Genomic DNA, 20,000 nt, shown 5'->3' with positions numbered 1-20,000 from the left:
CCTGTAATGTAACTGCAAGATAATTTCTGGGGGCAGTTCACTTCACTCTGAGGGAGTTTGCTCAAAGTTAAGCGCGAATCTTTCAGGCCCACCGAACCTCAGCCGAGGCGAAATCCCTTCCTCCGTCTCCCTGCGTGTTTGGGAAAGGCGCTGGATGATCGATGCCGACGCTAACGCGTGAACTACGACGTCCCCATTAGCGTGGCGGCGCCGGTTCACACGCCGCCGGCGCGGTTCAGGAGATCAGGCGGCGCGGTCAGGCCCCGCCAAGCCAATACCTGCTAATTACCAACACGTGTAAGAGGCGGGGAGGAAAAAACCGGGAAAGACTTCATTATGCAAATGAACTCGGCCCGTACAGCCAGCCAATTTATCACCTTCAGAGATAATTCACCTAATGGGATGTGAACACATAGTAATGAAGTCCTAACCCGGGCCATATTGTGCAATGAGTGGGAAGAAGGAACTTTCTGTCGTTTGCAACTTTGAGTTCGCCAAACCTAAGAACTTCAAGTTCGCCCGATTCCATTTTTTTCTTTCTTCGTAATTGACACAGTTCCGATGTTTTAAGAACAGCAGGGAGAGTGAAATAAAAAAGAAGATAAAAAATCAAAGAAATGGAATCGCATCTTTCCGCTTCCAATTTGTGCCTCGTTTGTATGCGAAAATAAATCAGGTTTGTAATCAGGAGACTTGCATGCTACTCATGCGCACACTCAAATCAGAATTGATCAGTCGGCGCACATATTCATTATACCAGTTGGATGCGTGGGTGGGGGGGGTGGGTGGGGGTGGGTGGAGGTGGGGGGTTGCACTAGGTCAAAAACAGGACTGGATCAGAAGAACGTTTGACCCACCCGGAGGTACACCCCCAACATTATTTTCAAATCCCCCTCCATGCGAGTTTTCATAATTCTGCAGTGACAGTACTGTTGGGTCATTTCAGAAATGAATAGGAACAGTCAGTCTACGAAATCGTATCTAAGAATTGAGTCAATCTGCAGTTTTACGTTTTAATGGACGGGCCTACAGTTCCCGTGGCAGTTATTTTTGAACGGGAGCAGATAAACCAATCACATGTTGATCTGCAGCCTAAGGGTAAAGCCACACATCCTCCAATGAGAAGCGGCTTTGTAACCGACTCCATTCATTTAGAATGGGAGCCCATTTTCCGCGTCTGCACCCGGGCGGCAGCGTAGGATAATGGGTAAGGAAATGGTCGTGTAACCTGAAGGTCGCAGGTTCGACACCCAGGTTGGACACTGCCGTTGTACCCTTGAGCAAGCTCCTTAACCCGCATAGCTTCAGTATATATCCAGCTGTATAAATGGAAGCAATGTAACAGCTTTGTATTAGATTGTGTAAGTTGCTCTGGATAATAGCGTTTGCTAAATGCTGAAAATGCAGTATAATGTAATGTAATGCAATGTAATCTAAAGGCATGCTGGGATAGCAGGCAACACGAGACAAGCCAGCGAAGCGACCGGAAAGGACGGGGAGCACGGCGCGACAACCAATCACATCAAAGATCCGACGTGTGCAGTACACCGTCTCCGATGTCAGTTTTTATTACTGCTGCGTGGGTATTTCAAAATGACAGAACGGATATACATCTGAGGATCACTGTTCGAGAAATGGGAAACACGCCCGCGAGCGGCCGACTGCGGGGGGGCGAGAGCGACGCCCGGGGAGCTCGTCGGAGAACGTGCGGCTTCACCCCAGCGGTGAGTCACGGAACCGGTGCGCAATGCTAAGCCACGCCCCCGCGAAATCAACGGACCTGGGACGATAGCCCCCCGACCCTGTCGTTAAGCCCAAACGCCATATTCGGATTGGTCACCGGTGTCCCGGACGGCAGGGAAGCACTGCAAAAGGTTCCGTTTTTATGTCTTACGGAATGAGAACTCGTGCACTCGTTAAAAAAAAAAAGGTAAATAAAAGTGTCGCTTTCTCTTTAAAGTTTCATTAAGCGCGCTTACGACGAGAATGTTCCGGAACGATTATGCAGACTCACTCGCGTCTGTTTAACGGCTGACAGGCGGCCGCTACGCGTGCTGGAGGCGTGTCATTCAGCAAACGTCAACAACAAAATAGTTCCGTTTGTGATTTTTATTCATTCATTTATTTATTTAAACAAGACGCCCAAAAGGTACGTCAGTCAGCACAGGAACTACTGTCAGGAAAGCTCACCCAAATCCCCCCCCTCCCCCCCCCCCCGCCATTAGAGTTTTTAAATTCTCAAACACCACCTGCCGCGAGAGCTCGATATTACCCGCCCTTGCGCTCCTCCCTCCGACGGCGTAAAATGGACGACCGTCGAAGCCGCGCGGCGTCGGCCGGGCGCGGACGCGGGAACCTCTCGCCGCCAGCGGAGGGCGACGTTCTCATTAGAACCTAATCAGGCGCGTCGACCTGCCGCTTCGGAAAAAAAAAAAAATTAATGAACAAAAAAAAAAAAAAAAAAATCACTCGGAATTGATTAGCGAGGCGGCGAGCGCGGTTGCCACGGCATCTCGCCGGCCGGCTTCATTAGCGGGTGGAGAGCGTGCTCAGCCGAGGCGCGGCGGGAACGAGGAACAAGGCGAAGAGCGCGGCTGTTTGATAGGCTAACGTGCGTCGGCCTGGAAGGTCGCGTGTTAGAATCCCAGGCGGGCCACTGCGGCTGTGGGCTCGAGAAAGTTTAAAGTTTTCTTCCGGAATAACGTCAGTAAATACCCAACTTTTTCAAAGCATTACCACTAAAACCTTAAGCTCCGGAATATGCTTTCATCAGCACATCCTGCGTATGTTAATTCTAAAAAAAAAAAAGTCATGACTTGGCAATTTTTTGACCTGCCGTTTTGCCAGGCGTATAAGGTGACAATACTCCGGGAAACATGAATAAAACCAGAAGGGGGCAGGTCTGAACCCCTGGTGGGATGCTGAATTTGTACATGCCAATTGCTACACTTTGAACACTGAATTTGTACACTTAATCCAATTGCTCGAGCAAACACCCAGCTGTATAAATGGATAAAGTGTATCCACAACCACAGTCCTGCTGGAGAGGGGATTCCACTAAACAAAAAACGATATAAATAACGAGATTCTGTAATGTCCCCCACCTCTTCACAGCTCAGGGGGTTCGTACTGTCGCTTTAAACCTTTTCTGCTGAACTCGGTGGATCTTTTCAGTCTCCCAATCTGCCTAAACAGTGACTAAACTGTCAATCCAGACACAATGCACGCGGGAAGCGGCGGACGCTGACATTTGAAAGCGGATAGCCTTCTCGCCCGGGCAGATGAGAAGATAAAACTCCTCCCGCGCCCTTTACCTCTCCGTCCCCGTGGCGTTCACGCCGTGTTAACGCTGAAGGACGCGGGCGAGTCCGCGGCGGCCGCCATTTTACTCTCGCGAACCCCGACTCGTCTCAGAACGGCGGGCGTTAGCGGTGGGGGCGGGGCTATCTGAGGCCCACCCACTACAGCCCGTCGGCCCGTCGGATTGGCGACAACGCCGCCGAGCCAGACGCTGCTCCGACGTGACGTCATCCACTGCATCATCGCCATGACAATACCCATCAATGACATCACCGTCATGATACCGTACCACCAGTATCATGAACATTAATCCTCCATGACATCATCCTCAATGTCATCAAAGTACAGCAGGACAGACACCTCGTCCCACTTACGATTAGCACACACACACAACAGAGCGCTTCTGTGCCCCGCCAAACGGTAGACGCTGATTAGAGGACTAAATATCGAAATATCTCACAACGCAGAGCACTGGGCTGCACACATTACTGAAACAGAAGCAGCTCGGCCCTCTGAGGCCCCGCTCTCATAGTGCAAAACCGCACTGCGAAGCCCGTTAGCGAGGCTAACAGAGCCGGCGTATTTAATCCCTGCCATGTCGGTTTGAAAAAAAAAAAAAGAAGAAGAATAAAAAAAAAAACGTGTGAAACATTTCACCAGAATAAGCCTGTCAAGTCATGCTTTCGCATTTCGGTGCCAACTAAGCCACAATCCGAAACCTGCAATGGTGTGGGCTTTCCAACGATTTCGCGAGGTGTGATTTTTTTTTTTTTTTTTTTTTCCCCTCCTTTGAGGAAAAGTAACAAAGACCAACTAATTAAAACTTTGTGACCCTCGACTATAACCATTATGCACCAAATGTCCTTAAGTTAACATTGTTTCCCGTTCGGGAGTGCGGTTAGCCTGCTGTTCAACATAATGAGACATTTTTAGCATTCATCTTTTTGTTAAAATTCATTTATGCATTCAAATAAGGTTTTTTTTTTTCCCAAAGGAAAGTTTTGTAAAGGGTATGCCAGCATTATCTTCAAAAAATCAGCATCTATCATCGTGCCTAAGAGGCGGTTGTTTTTCATATTTTTAATCACGGGCATTTAGCCGTCTGTTTTAGGATAGAAGGGCTTAGCACTGTGTGTAATAACTAATACACGGCTGTTCTGAGGGTGTATTTGTCAGCAAACGACTCCTCAGACTTGATGATAATCAGCTGGAGGAGGGAGACGCTAACAAGGACGTGTCTTCGGATTATTCCGGCGACTGTAATTTGCGGAAAATTCTAAGCTTCTTTGCATCATAAATCTCAAAATAACTCCCTCGCCGATTCCTGCAAATCTGAGGCGAAGCTTGTTACTCGTACAAAATGTAAGAGTCACACAAACGCAAGACATGTAAGAGTTTCCCCGCCTGAATATTGAACAAAAATCTACATTTAAAAAAATGTAAAAAAACAGGAATCAAAAGGAAAAGTTTTCCTTGTGTCTATCGCGTATCAAATGCGTATTTGACGCAAGCCTGACTTCATCAAGTTTAATTCCCGCGTTCTCTCCGTGATTACGATTTGACTGAAGTCTTTAAGCTGACAAAGGAGGTTTTTTTTATTCGTGAAGGTTCTCCAGCGAATCCGCTTCAAGGTCTCCGCCTTCTGTCAACAGCACCCAAGGGCGCAGACAGGAACTAAGCTGAAGTTTTACACCGACGATAGGAAATATTTCCCCAGACTGAATTATTAATAAACGGAATGGAATTCGCTCACGGTGATTTGTGGCGGGGAGGCAGGAGGTCCCCCGGAGTCTTCACACCAGGCTCGACGCGGTGATGGATTCGCTGTAGATTACGAGCAAGAAAGCCCGAACGACGAAACGACCCCCTCTCACCGTAAAACCTTCATCTCGCTTTACCGCGCTCCGAACATCGCAAGACGCTACCGTCAGAGCGCCGTAAATATTAACGATCGCGAGCGAAATTATGGGCTGGACTCTAAATTAAGAGCGAAATACTGTCCCGGTTTTATTTAATGCCGCAAATTGCTGTCGCTGAAGGAACGGACAGCGCCGGTTGACGGCGAACGAAACGCATTCTGGAAGGACCGACGTGCGAATACGAACGAGGCTCTTTTCGCGGAAGCCAAAAAGGCCTGGATGTAAACATCTGTTAGCTTCCCGCCCGAAATTAAGGGGAAACGGGGAACATGCGTTGAAGAGCGAAAGAGAAAGAGGGGTTATGCTAATATTCTGGATTTAAATAGTCTGCAAAAACGATGACATGGACAAAAGTGATATTATGTTTTAATAATGATTGACTTGCTCACCCATCTCCCCCCTTCCTCTCTCAATCACGCTCTCACACGGCACACACAAATGCACTACATTCGCCAAATTGATTTCCCGATGCCGAATAATCCGTTGTATGTTAATGTTTGACTGTCGCTGCTCAATTACTTTACTGTGTCACTGTTAGAGGATGTAGTTGGCATACTGAGATATATCAGGGTTTTGACTTTTGCCAGTAATCCCTGTGCAAACAATAGGCTACTGGTGTGTGCAAGGTAGGCCGACTTCCCTCCAAAGGCTTCAGCTATTAAGGCTGTAACTGTAAACAACAGAAAACACTCTAAATCGGAGTCCATTTCAATTTAATAGACAAAATAATATGCCTTTGATGCATTCTCGGACCGTGAGCATTTTACAGTTCCGCTCGGAAACGCAGTCTAATCGGAGCGTGGGATTGATGTAATGCGTGCACACGCCGATCTGATGTCCCCTAAGACTCGCCCGTAAATGCCTCTGAAATGTATCTCCAACCAAACGGCTTCGCCGGAGTTTATCATTCCCATAAAAGCCACCCCGGAAAGGTTTTAAGGAGTGATGTATGGATGGACTTCGGTTTTGTGAAGTGTGCTCTCGGTGTAAGACACGGAATAATCCGGGGAGAGCCGACGGACCGCAGACAGAGAATCAGAATGTTCCCTGTTCCCGCGGACGTCCCGGACATTAACGCCGACTCTGCACTTGTGTGGGAGGGCAGCCCTGATGGGAGACAAATGTGCAACGGTAGAAATGTGCTGAGCCCAGCAGGAACAATCGGACTAATCGTTTTCATGATTGTTGTATTTTACGCACGCCCACACGCCCGCACACAGACAGACAGACAGGCAGGCAGACACACACACACCTCTGTCTCCCAGCTCCCTCCAAACAGCCTTATTCTGCCCTCTTGTCTTTTCGTAACGTACACTCTCTCTGTATTCTGGAACCTGGGTCAAAGCTAACCAAAATTCAACCGTCTGTCTTCGCAAATATTGTATCGTCATTCTTTCGTATTTTAAAAATCTATTTCAGTCACCGTTTTCAGTTTTTTATTGAGCGGGAACGTGTTCGCTCAGTCAGTAAGGTGCATGTGCAGACGGTCTGCACAACTGCGTGTCCGGGTAGGTCCAAACTGCGCGTCTGATAGGTCGACCGGAGTGAGACCGGACGCTCCAGAGACCACTGATCCTCCCGCCTGCCACCTGTCCTGCTTCGGTCCGCCATCTTTCCCAGCTCTCTGCTTCTCCCATAATGCAATTTTGGACAAATATGATTCCAACGCAAGCCTACCTGCTATCTAGCAAGAGACACAAGGGGGGGGGGGGGTTAATTTATTTAAACTAATTTTGCTGAATTACAACTGTTTTTTTGCCCAAGGGAAATTCCACACATAAGGCTTGTTATTTACATACCATCTCATTTAATGGCAGGATGTTTACTGAAAAAAATTATGACAGATATATTGTTTATAGGAACATCATCCTACTTAATCGTAACAGGTGGTTTATATGGATTATAATCAATTGATATGCCATGTGGAAGCTCTTGTTTACTTTCTTTATATAAAAAACCAAAAGTCATTTCACATACAATTAGCTTGCACTTATTGCAATTACAGTACATTTCTACCTGGCTCACAGCAGGAAAGCTTAGTTAAGTTTAAAAGCGGTCTGAAATAGAACATTCTAGACCACTTTAAAAACATGCGAACTGCAGACCCTGACCAGCTGAACAGCTTGTGTTTACACTTGTGTTTCTGCAGAACTGAGTTAGTGGAGTGCAATATCATGCACTCTCAGGAGAAATGTGATGGAAATTATGTTCTGGCCCTCGCGTCTGTATTCTTGGGAATACGTCACTGTGTTCCGAGTATAGGCTGTAGAAAAATACGGACAAAGTCACTGTGACTTCGCCCGTCGACTCTCCTTGGGCTTGGTGAAAAGCGTTTTTGAAGTCTGGAAGTGTAGTTTCGTGGGCGCCGCCATGTTGTGCAAATTGGAGCCAGAGACTGCGCAGTAGGGGATCTGAAGTCCAGTCGTCCACTAAGCGCGTGGGACACAGTGACTCGGTTTGTGACGCAAACTGTCCCTGATTCGTCAGCAAAATATTACCGTCCAAATAGCACAATAACTTCAAATAGCACAAAAAATAAAGAAACACCTGAAAAGAACACCTGTTTCGACATAGCTCAGGAGGTAAGAGCTGTTGTCTGGCAGTCGGGGGGTTGCCGGTTCGATCCCCCGCCCTGGGGCGTGTCGAAGGGTCCCTGAGAAAGACACCCCTAACCCCTAATTGCTCCCAACGAGCTGATTGGTACCTTGCATGGTAGCCTTTCACCGTTGGTGTGTGAATGGGTGAATGAGAGGCATCAATTGTAAAGCACTTTGGACAAAAGCGCTATATAAATGCAGTCCAATTACCATTTACTTTTTCTTGTGGAAAAAAATAACTGACTTTGTATTTTGACTGTATTGTTGCCATTGACTTACGTTAAATCGGGTGGCTGAAACACCTGCACTGGAGCCACCTGCAGTGGCGCTAGTGAACAACGTCTCTCAACAAGACCAGGAAGTGAGCTTCAATAGCGCAGCCTGGTTTGGGCCCACAGGAAGTGACTAGCATCAGGGGGGAACTTCACAACAGAAGCCTTTCTTCCCGCTCCCGTCTCTCCTGACAGGGAGTCTGAGGGGAACCGAGCTTCCAGCGGCCATTTCATTGTGAAGCAGATTCGTTTCGTTTGCCGCACCCCGTCCGAAGCGTCTCTGACTCACAAGCTCACCGCTGGGGAGGCAGAACCGACGGCATTATTCCTCCGGAAGGATGAAAGAAAGCCGTAAAAAAAAAAGGCCAAAAGCACGGCAGCCACTGCCTTCAAAAGTTCTGCCTTTTCTCTTTTTTTTGGTAAACCCCTTTCATCCTCTCGTGTTTATTTTTCTGACTAAAAGTATCGAAGTCCCGTACTCCGTACCGAAGGAGAGACCGGCTGCTCGGCCGGTTAGCGGCTCCGCGGCCCTAGCGTTAGCGTCCTCCAAAGCGCGCCCTGCCAACCGCCGCTCTGTTTATTTGCACAGCCCAGTCAGCTGAGCTGCAGAGTCATTACTCTGAATCCCGCCAACTGTATTCACTCGCCACCACCCCACCCCAACCCCCCCACACCTCCCTCCGGGGCAATCGTGCTCCAACCCCAACTGCAATCTACAGTCACACGAGCTTTTGACACGTCGAAGATCAATAGTGAGCCTTAAATGGCCCCTTATCCTCCTAAAATATTCCTGTGTTCTTATTTTCCGATGAATAGTGGTTGTGATGAGCTAAAATATTTACGCTGATGCCGCAATCTCTCTCCCCCCAAAATGCTAGCGATGCACATAAAGCATGTGGAAGCAGATCACTAAGAATCTGACCCCCCCCCCCCCCAAAACAAAATCTGAATACACAGATCATCATCAGAAGCCAGGGAAAGCAGTCATTCACACAGAATATGAACTCCCAGAGTTCAGTTCCTGGCTGTGCCCCTGGTTTGGAGTCTAGTTGAAACTAAGCAATCCTGCTAAATGGAAATGACCACATACTCAAGGCACTTCACATTTCGCCACAAAGACAGATTAAATTTTTTTTTTTTTTTTGAAAAATATCTGTGGGATTGTGGCACTTCAGAGCAAGACTGCCTGTGATTCCTTCATTAGCTCTTCGGAAAAATAATTTAATCCTCTTTTAATTCATTTCTGGAGCAGCTATAACATTGACTAATCACGTTGAGCTTGTTTGCGTGACTGTCACTAACCAAAGCCACATCACGAGAGTAACACATTTTCCCTCCTGCGTCAGAGGATCTGTGGCACCCCCCAGCCTCCCCCCCCCTCCACCACACAGAGAGAAAAGCCAACTAGCGAAACAAATTTGCCACATTATTCGCTGGACACGTTGTCCCATCCGTCTAAATTATTCATATCTTCGAGAAGGTAAACCCAAGGATGTAAACGCATCGGTGACAAGTGGGTATCCTGTCCCCAGATAATTACAATATTCCTTCCGAGATTTGTGTGTGGGATAGAAGGTGAGACACGATGGGTAAGCGATTCGGTACAGCGAATGAACAACCAGGAAACATAACCCAGCAACGACGAAGGAAACGTGCTAACCGCTATCCCGCTGTTTCACCGAAATACTCGCAGTCGTTCCTCCTCAGGGGAGCAATCTACACGTGTTGCTTCCAGCACAGAGGTGTTCAAATGACCTCTCCATCACCTCCAATCAATGAGAGAAAATTAAGAGGGGAATTTAAAGAGCCCTTTAACTATAATACACATCAACTCTTTCCCGCGCTTAATAGGGTCTCGTTCTAGCATCGCGTGAGCCTAAGTGGAGCCCGGGTCACGGTCCTCATCGCGTTAACTAAGGACCGGAGGAAATCAATGCATCGAGCCGGCCGCCATTAGCGAACGGCCAACCGGCACGCGCGGCTACACCCCGCGTAAGATCAAGATCAGCGCCACGGCACCGGTGGACGGATTTCCGAGGGCGGCCGGGGTCATTCGCCATCGTTAGCGAGCGGGCGAATCGATGTCTCAGTTAAGCGCCTGTTAAACGGCGGTTCTTTCCGCCCGTGCCGCGACAGCCACGCGGCCTCCGTGCGGAGGAAAAAGGCTTTTAACCCCGGCTCTGAAGATAACATCGTGGCTTCATTTTACCGTTCGGGTGACGGCACTCCGTCTGCGGAGATGAGGCCTGAACCGCAAGGCTGTCGGTTTTCTGTTCTCCAGCAAGAAAAAAATATGTTTATATGGGGAAAAAAGCCAAACGGTATTTTTTTCTTGATTTGGGACTGCAGTCCACAATTTTAGATTTGCAATCAAACAATTCACATGTGGTTAAAGTGCACATTCTCTGCTTTCATTAAGGGTATACATTGGGTTTCACCAAATGTAGAAATTACAGTACTTTTTATACATGTTTCCCCCCCATTTCCCCATTTCGCAGAACCATAATTTTAGGAACAAATGGCTTCACAGGTGTTTCTGATTAGTCCGGTGTCTTTAATTGCTTTCTTGGTGCAGGTATAAGAGAACTTTCAGTATCTAGTGTTTGTCAACATAAGGACCAGTTGTGCCAGTGAAAGTCAAGGAAGCCATTATGAGGCTGGGAAATAAGAAAAAAAAAACAGTCAGAGGCATGGGCCAATCCTTAGGTTTCCCAAAATCAAAGGGAGACCTCTACAGTTGATGACTGAAAAATTATCACCATAATGAAGAAAAACAAACACCTGTCCAACAGATCAGAAACACTTCAGGAAGCAGGTGTGGATGTGTCAGTGACTACTGTCTGCAGAAGACTTCAGAAACGGGACTACAGAGGCCACACTGCCAGATGCAAACCACTATTTGGCCACAAAAAACAGGATGGCCTGGTAATAGTTTGCTAAGACGTACCTAAAAGAGCCTGGAGTTCTGAAAAAAGGTCTTGTGGAAAGATTAGGCCAAGATTCACTTGTATCAGAGAGATGGCAAGTGTATGGAGGTCAAAAGGAACTGCCCAAGATCCAAAGCACCCCCCTCATCTGTGAAACATGATGGTGGAGATGTCATGTTTTGGACATGTATGGCTGCCACAGGTACTGGCTAACTTGTCTTCATTGATGATGCAACTGCTGACAGCAGCACCAGAATGCATTCTGAAGTGTACAGAAGCATCTTATCCGCTCAAGCTCAAGCAAATACCTCCTAACTCATTGGACGGCACTTACACCTACAGCAATACAATGATCCCAAACATACTGCTAAAGTAACAAAGGAGTTCATCAAAGCTAAAAACTGGAAAATTATTGAATGGCTTAGCCATTCTTTCGCCCCATCTCAATCCAACTGAACATGAGTTCCTCGTGCTGAAGAGAAAACGCAAGGCAACCAGTCCCTTAAACAAGCAGGAGCTGCAGATGGCTGCAGTACAGGCCTGGCAGAAGATCACCAGAGAAGATACTCAGCACCTGGTGACGTCTATGGGCCACAGACTTCAAGCAGTGACTGGCATTCAAAGGATAAGCGACAAAATCTAAAGATGACTACTTTCATTTACGAAACATCAACATGTTCCCAACAATACGCCACCCTGAGATGGGGGGGGGGGGTGCGGGGGGGACTATGCATAAAATAGCTCTAATTTCTACATGGTGAATGTGTATTAAAATAGCTTTAAATAAAAGCTGAGAATGTGCACTTTAGCCACATGTGAATAGTTTAGTTACAAATATAAAATTGTGGAGTATAGAGCCAAAGAAAAAAATGTCTCTGTCCCAAACGTTATACAGCCCATTATATGCAGTACATGGCCACATGTAGTGTGTGTGTGTGTGTGTGTGTGTGTGTGTGTGTGTAATATATTTATAAAACACTGAGCAGAAGTAGACTGCAAAATTGGGAATTACAAAGGTGCTTCGCTATTTTATGGGAAAACTACATAAAGTTGAGAAACAAAGAAAACCAAATAATGCTGAAAAACAACAACAATCTACTTTGTTTGTGAAAAAAAGAGGCACATTAAAAACTGTAAATTGAAATGTCAGGAAGGATGAATTCATGCGTGTCCATTTCAGAGAGGCTGAAAGCAACTGACCGAGAACTGCTGCAGGCACAAAAATATATGTGTCTACTTTAGGGGCCTAGCTAGGGATGGATGCAGGGCATGAAGGACTGGGGATAGATGGCTAGGGATGGATGGCTGGAGATTGATGGTAGGGGGCGGATGGCTGGGGATTGATGGTTTGGGGATGGAGCGTCGGGGTTGGATTTCTTCCATGTCAAAAAATCTGCGTTATCAGTGACAGACTATAGACTGGGGAGCAGCGGATTATCGAGCATCTTCCGATTACCCAGCAAACCCAAAATTGTTTCTAGCACTATTAATGAACAAAGCAATATTTTCATGTGTTATACAATACATTATAATATATTTTATAATAACACATCGGTTGAAAACTCAACCTCCTCTAAAATGTGCAAATTTTCATTGGCCCCTGACTATTGAGCTACTGAGGCAGATGTGCCTAATAACTGGAATTAATACTAATTATATTATTTGATACTAATTGATAATAATAATATAATCAACTATATCGACATGTATCATGTAAATGCAATTTTGTTCAGGTTTCTGAATTTTACCATTATTGAAAAATAAAGCCACACTAGGGGGCAGGGCCAATGGGCTGGCCCCACCCCCCTCCCGACTGGATTGGCCGAACGCGAGAAGACGGACAGCGGGCGGGAGCGACTCACCCCTCCTGCTCAGGCTGTAGCCCTGGTGCTCGTCTCCCCGGCCCAGGCTGTCCGCGGCGTGCGTGAGCTGGCTGCAGGCGTCCTCCTCGCTGGGGCAGTCCCCCCCCGCCCGCACCTCCGGGTCGCCCGGGCGCTCGTCGTCCTCGTCGCCGTCGTAGTCGTAGTCGTCCAGGATGGGCGTCTCGCGGATGGGCATGCCGATGACGGAGCCGTGCTGGGGCAGGCGCGGGCCCCGGAAGCTGTCCCGCGCCTGCGGGCCCAGCAGCACGGACGGGATGTAGTGGATCTCGTGCGTGGCCTCGGTGCTGGCGCTCTTCTGCGGCACGCGGCGCCGCTTGCACCAGCGCTGGCGCGTGTACACCACCAGGGTGAAGAGCAGGATCAGCAGCAGCAGGGCGATCAGGCCTCCCTGGGGAAAGCACAGCGAGACGCGCATGAGACACTTATACTCATATGAGACACATATGAGACGCTTATGAGACACATATGAGACACATATGAGATGCTTATGAGACACATATGAGACACATATGAGATGCTTATGAGACACATGAGATGCTTATGAGACACATATGAGACACATATGAGACTTATGAGACACTTATGAGATGCTTATGAGACACATGAGACACATATGAGACACATATGAGATGCTTATGAGACACATATGAGACACATATGAGACACATATGAGATGCTTATGAGACACATATGAGACACATATGAGATGCTTATGAGACACATATGAGATGCTTATGAGACACATATGAGACACATATGAGATGCTTATGAGACACATATGAGACACATATGAGACACATATGAGATGCTTATGAGACACATATGAGATGCTTATGAGACACATATGAGACACATATGAGATGCTTATGAGACACATATGAGACACATATGAGATGCTTATGAGACGCGTATGAGGCATTCCTACATAGTGTCCATTTATAGAGCCATATGTACAGTATACTAAAGCAACCCAACTTAGAACCTTTACTCAAGGATACAGCGGTAGTCAGCAACCTGGGAATAGAACCTGCAACCTTTTGGTTACAAGCCCTGTTCCGTACCCACTATGCTACACCGCCAAGAAAGATCAGTTTTTTCTGTTAATGAGATGCACATACCATCAAGACATACAAGAAAAAAAATAGCAAAAATGAAAAAGGTACGTTTTTTTTCTGAAAGTTACGTAATATATAAATAGTTAATTTACTGCATTGTTGTCATATTAGTTCATAACTTTTAGAATTAATTGTCTGCATCAGGGATATGAATAGAGCCAATGCTCCAAAAAAAAAAAAAAAATCAAACGAGAAAAAGGGTGAATTACTCAGAGCATTTTTTCAATCAGCAGAAGTTAGGAGAGCTCGCCCTGTATTGGAGATCAGTGCACTTCATCTCACCCGGGACTCATCAAAGAGGTGCTCGCACTGAACCTTGAGAGAAACGACAATCCTCCAATCGCAGAACCCCGGCGTTTTAAGAACTTCGGCGCGCGTCCCAAACTCGTAAGCTCAGCTGAGACTCTCTCGGCACAAGCGTCACGGGACGTCCCGTCCGGAAGGTCTCCAAAGCCTTTTAATCGCTCGCTGCATGTTGAAAAGAACCCGCGGTTCACGAACGCTGCCTTTTAACAGTCTCGTCGTGTCCCTCCCCGAGCCGGGATCGTACTTACGAGACGGCGGAGTTATTAATCACGGATTTTAAAAAAATTCCATCTTCTTAAGGGAAAAAACAAAGCCCTTCCTGGTTACGGTGTGGGCTCGTCTGAGCGCTCATAAATCAAACCTGAGGGCCAGGCACTTCAGGCAGGCGGAGTACAGTCAGGGAAATGTGTTCATTAATCTCAAACTGCAAATAAATAATAAAAAAACACAGAGAAGCTGAAATATGCTAAAACTTTTCTTGAAGTGAAATAAAAAGATGGAAATGAAAAGGGGGGAGGGGGGTGGGGATTGGGGGGGGGGGGTGGTGGGATGGGGGGGGGGGCTTGGGAACCAGCAACCAGCTTTGTGAAAATAAGATTCGCAGTTCTATAAAAGTAAATAAAAAATCGAGCTGAATCCATGCATCCAGCCTGCCCACATAATGCAATTGCGCGGAATTGCTTTTTTAAAATTATTATCGGTTACCAGAGGAATGTGATTAGTGATCAGAAACCGCGGTTGCGGTTTATTTTTCGGGCGTAATGGTCTGAGGCGTCCCTCCCGCGGCGTTTTCGAACACGCGGGCGCGTCTCCGAGATTTTCGATGAGTTTTTTTTATTTATTTCCCCCCCCCGTCTCTGCAGAGACAGCATTCGCTCATTACCCGTTCCACCGCAACAAAATCAAACACAATTAAATGTGCCTGTTTACCCAACACGCGGAAGGATCACAGCAACGAGCTTCAAACAAGCTCGCGTGGAGGGAGGGGAGGGGAGCGGAGAGGAGAGAGGCTGGGGGAAACTGCATCGGTAATCAAAAGAGTGTACGTCTGCGTCCCGGGGCCATAATCCTCCCCTTAAGCTACTTTCTTAACTTGATTAAATACATTTCTGGTTTTTTTTTTAAATAAAAAACTCCAACTATGCACGTGAGTTATTTCCAAACACCCGAACCTGCCGCCCAATCAGAGAAATAAACCTTCGCTAAACTCGCAAATGACATTATGCAGATCAACCCCGCGGTGGAATTATGCGCGCGTTCGTCACACTGTTCCCGCCGGTGCGGTGCGGTGCGGTGGGACTTGATTCTGCTACACGAGGCTGGAGTCTTAGTGTAAACGCGGGTGCTTATCCTCTTTCTGGCTCAGAGACGACCAAGCCATCCGTTTAATCCACGCGTCGCCTGACAGGAAGTGGAGGGCTAGGACACCAGGCGCAACAGGAAGTGGAGGGTTTGGACACCAGGCGCAACAGGAAGTGGAGGGTTTGGACACCAAGCCCCACAGAACATGGAGGGTTAGGACACTAGGCACAACAGGAAGTGGAGGGTTAGGACACCAGGGCCCACAGAAAGTGGAGGGTTTGGACACCAGGCCCCACCACACGCAACCGATGAGTAGGACACAGACACACAGGAAACACAGGGCCGAAGTGAGTTGGACACAGCCCACCTACCCTTAACGAACGGAAGGCTTGCAAGACAGTATGTTTTTATCTCAAAGTTGATATTTTTCCTCTACATAACCCTAACACCAGCCCCAGGCCCTAACACGAACCCCAGCATTAACCATAAAACTAACCCCAACCCTAAATATAATCTTTTCTCTCCCAACTTTGTTCTCACAAAGGTATAGTTAAAGAGTGCAACTTGTAGGAGAGAAGCTGAAATCTGATTATTTTATAAAATATAATAATACAAAAGTGCAATGAAATGAGTCTGTTTTTTTACTTATGGACTCATTACATTACAGGCATTTAGCAGACGCTCTTATCCAGAGTGACTTACACAACTTTTGCATTTTTTTTATTTTTTTATTTTTATTTTTTTACATTGTATCCATTTATACAGCTGGATATATACTGAAGCAATGCAGGTAACGGCAGTGTCCTTACCCGGGAATGGAACCTGCGACCTTTCGGTTACAAGCCCAGTTCCTTACCCACTGTGCTACACTCCGTCCTCCAACATACGACTATAGAATGAGCGTCACGCTCGAACACTGTGTAATCTATTCACCCTGGGCGAATTCTGCGGAGGAAAACCATTTAAGATCCCCTGCTTCTGCATCAGTGCCATAACGCAGGAGCCCTAAAGAAAAACTGCAGGATAAAATGGGGGGAGGACCTGTGGTGAAGCCCCGCCCACACCTGCTCCCTTCTGCTGATGCCATCTGGGCACTGGAGGGGAACTTCCTGATTGGCGGGAGGCTCGGCGAATTCCGTTAAAAGGTCCATTTGTTCAGCGTGCATGTGACAGCGGGCTCACTGGCACGTGTGCAAACAAGTACACACACACACACGCACGCACACACACACACACACACACGTGTAATTACGCAGATGCAAAATATTTATGTGCACATGCATACTGTCAGAAAAACACACAAACAAACACAGACATACACGAACACACAAATGCACGCGAGCACACACACACGCACATGCATACACATGCATGCACACACACACCACACACACACGCACGCGCAAACACAAACACACACACACATGCAGGCACAAAAACACACACACACACACATATGCACTCACACACACACTCACTCACACACACACACAAAGCTGTGTATATTCTCTGGCTAAGAGTGGAGCCGTGAAAGGTCTCATCGATACGGCCAAGGACACTGGGGAAATGTGAAATCTACTGTGGGGGTTGGAAGCAGAGGATTGTGGGGTGGGGGGTGGGGGGTGGGGGGGGGGCGTTTAAGTGGCCATGGCTCTCTGTCCTGATCCCAGAGGGGAGCACTCACACCTTGTGTCAAAGCAGCTGACACCTCTTCCCCTAAAACTGACGCCAAATTAAAAACCTGTCACTGGCTCAGGCACTCTCAACAGGGAGTTCCTCCACACAGGCAGGAACCCGATCCAGCAGCACATATGGGCCAGAGACTCAGTCATGCTACGAGCAGTAAGCTGGTTAGACTGCAACCACCACCACAACACCAACAACAACACCACCACCACCACAACACCAACAACAGCAACAACACCACCACAACACCAACAACAACCAACAACACCACCACAACACCAACAACACCACCACAACACCAACAACACCATCACAACACTAACAACAACAGCAACAACACCATAACAACACTAACAACAACACCACCACCACAACATCAACAACACTACCAACAACACCACCACCACAACACCAACAACACCAACCCACAACACTAACAACAACAGCAACAACACCATAACAACACTAACAACAACACCCCACAACACCAACAACACACCACCACCACAACACACAACACCATCACAACACTAACACAACACAACACACCTAACAACACAACAACACACCAACAACACACCAACATCAACAACACACCAACAACACCACACACACACACACTAACAACAACAACAACACCCACACACCACACATACAACACATAACAACACACATCTGCAAACCACCACACAAACAACACAGCAACACACCACCACAACACTACCAACAAAACCACCAACAACACCACACACACTACAACACACACAACATAATACACCAACACAACACCATACACATACAACAACACACACACACCACAAACAACAACATACACTAAGAAAACTACAACAACAACAGACCACAAGTAAGATCGAATACACCAAAAACAATAATAAATACAAAGCCATTATTAATATAGATTGCTCATTGTATTGTGCTTTTTTAAATGGTATCAGTGATCTGACTTCATAGGATATTTCAGTTCCTTCCTTTCTTTGATTGTGTTCTTATTCACCTCTTGCTGTTCATGCAGTTCTTTTATTTAAAAAAAAGAAGACAAGGCTAAGGGGCTACAATGTGCATTTAATACAAAAAAAAAATGCATCAGAAAGCATTTTTAAAATATAATTACACAAAAAAACTCACATAGGCTAGATCGCAGGTGGAGATAAACGCAAGAGTACACACGCCGTAACGGGATTAATTGATTAGTCGATACATAAACAAACAAAAATAACGTGCAACTCGAAGCACGGCGAGGTTCAGGGCAGGACGGCCAAGCCCGGGACGGTTCACTCGACCGCCATGGGTTTACTGCCGTGTTTTACTGATATACACGGACACAGCGACCAAAGGAATTTTATACTACTACTCTAACGCAAGCACAAGGCACCATGAAGTGCTTCACAAACAGAGGAAAATACAACAGATATAATATTAAATAAGTGGATAAAGAGGTGCAGTTGACAGTTGCAGTTGAGGGCAAATAACCAGAGAGCTCGAGTTTAAAATTCACCCGGAAATGATTTACGCTACAGCGGTTTGGTTTGAAACATTCATCGTTCGCTAACTACGATGACGAAAATACACTGTGACACGAACGGGGGATTCGCTGTTACTTCACCCGAAGCAAGAGAACACACCGCTTCTCAAAATCGCCAAAAATACAACTTGTGCGTTTACCGAGAGGGCGGCGTGATTCCTCTCCACGACCAGAGCAACCCCAGACACGAGCGCGCGGTCGTTTCTCACCAACACGCGATCGGGCGAATCGACTCTACTGTCCGCCGCCGGCCTTTTCTTACCTTTCAGTGAACGCGCCGTCGGCGCGGCGCTATCTCCGCGGCGGCCCTTCAGTCGCTCGCGTTTCCGTGACGCTCGCTATCGGACGGGAGTCCGACGGCACGGCGGCCGGACTGAAAACGCCTCCCGTCTCCCTCGCTTCCCAGCAGCCCGCGCTCGCGTGACATCGTCTCGCACGTTTCTGTTTAAGGCTTCACCTCGGCCCTGGGACTCTGCACACATTTGTGGGCCTACTCCATTTTTGACTTGACAGTAAAGTTTGCCCGTGTTTTTTTCTTCACAAACACTTGATGAGCTCAGTGATCAGCAAAACGAACTGCCAAGCCGTGCTCGTGAAGGGGAAAGACGAATGCTTGCGCTTATTTCTGTGTCAAGTTGAAGGGAGATGTTTATCGAATCCACTCCGTCGTCAACATGGAAAACATTCACATCTGCGGCATTTCAAGCTTCCACCAATCCGCTGCACTTCGAGGCATTTGAAGCGGGTATTTATTAACGCAGTGCCCGTTTCTGAAAGAATAGGCCTACACACACACACGCGCACACACACACACACACGCACCCACACACACACACACACCACCACACACACACACACACACACACACACACACACACACACCACACACACACACACACACACCACACACACACCACCACCACACACACACACTCACACACACACACACACACACACACACACACACACACCACACACACAGCACACACCACACACACACCACGCCACACACGCACACACACACTCACACACACACACACAATGCTCAAATCAATGTTGCTCAGAGAAGGCTGCCGTGAGTAGGAATCACTGCCAGTTTTTTTTTTTTTTAAATTGTACAACTAAAGTAAAAATGATTTGTGATGCTGAT

At 47.2% G+C, this 20,000-nt stretch overlaps 1 protein-coding gene across 1 annotated transcript in view; it reads right to left on the bottom strand.

Annotated features, from left to right (window-relative positions):
- Nucleotides 1–20,000, bottom strand: part of LOC135239418 (astrotactin-2-like) — a 383,732-nt gene that overhangs the window by 259,485 nt on the left and 104,247 nt on the right. The window contains exon 3 of the mRNA XM_064308056.1: nucleotides 12,878–13,286. Coding sequence (XP_064164126.1) covers nucleotides 12,878–13,286 — 409 coding nt within the window. The remainder of the gene's footprint in view (nucleotides 1–12,877; nucleotides 13,287–20,000) is intronic.

This window comes from Anguilla rostrata, chromosome 14 (genome assembly GCF_018555375.3).
Source record: "Anguilla rostrata isolate EN2019 chromosome 14, ASM1855537v3, whole genome shotgun sequence".
Taxonomy (NCBI): domain Eukaryota; kingdom Metazoa; phylum Chordata; class Actinopteri; order Anguilliformes; family Anguillidae; genus Anguilla; species Anguilla rostrata.
The sequence above is the reverse complement of the archived record's forward strand: the minus strand, read 5'-3'. Positions and strand labels throughout refer to the sequence as shown.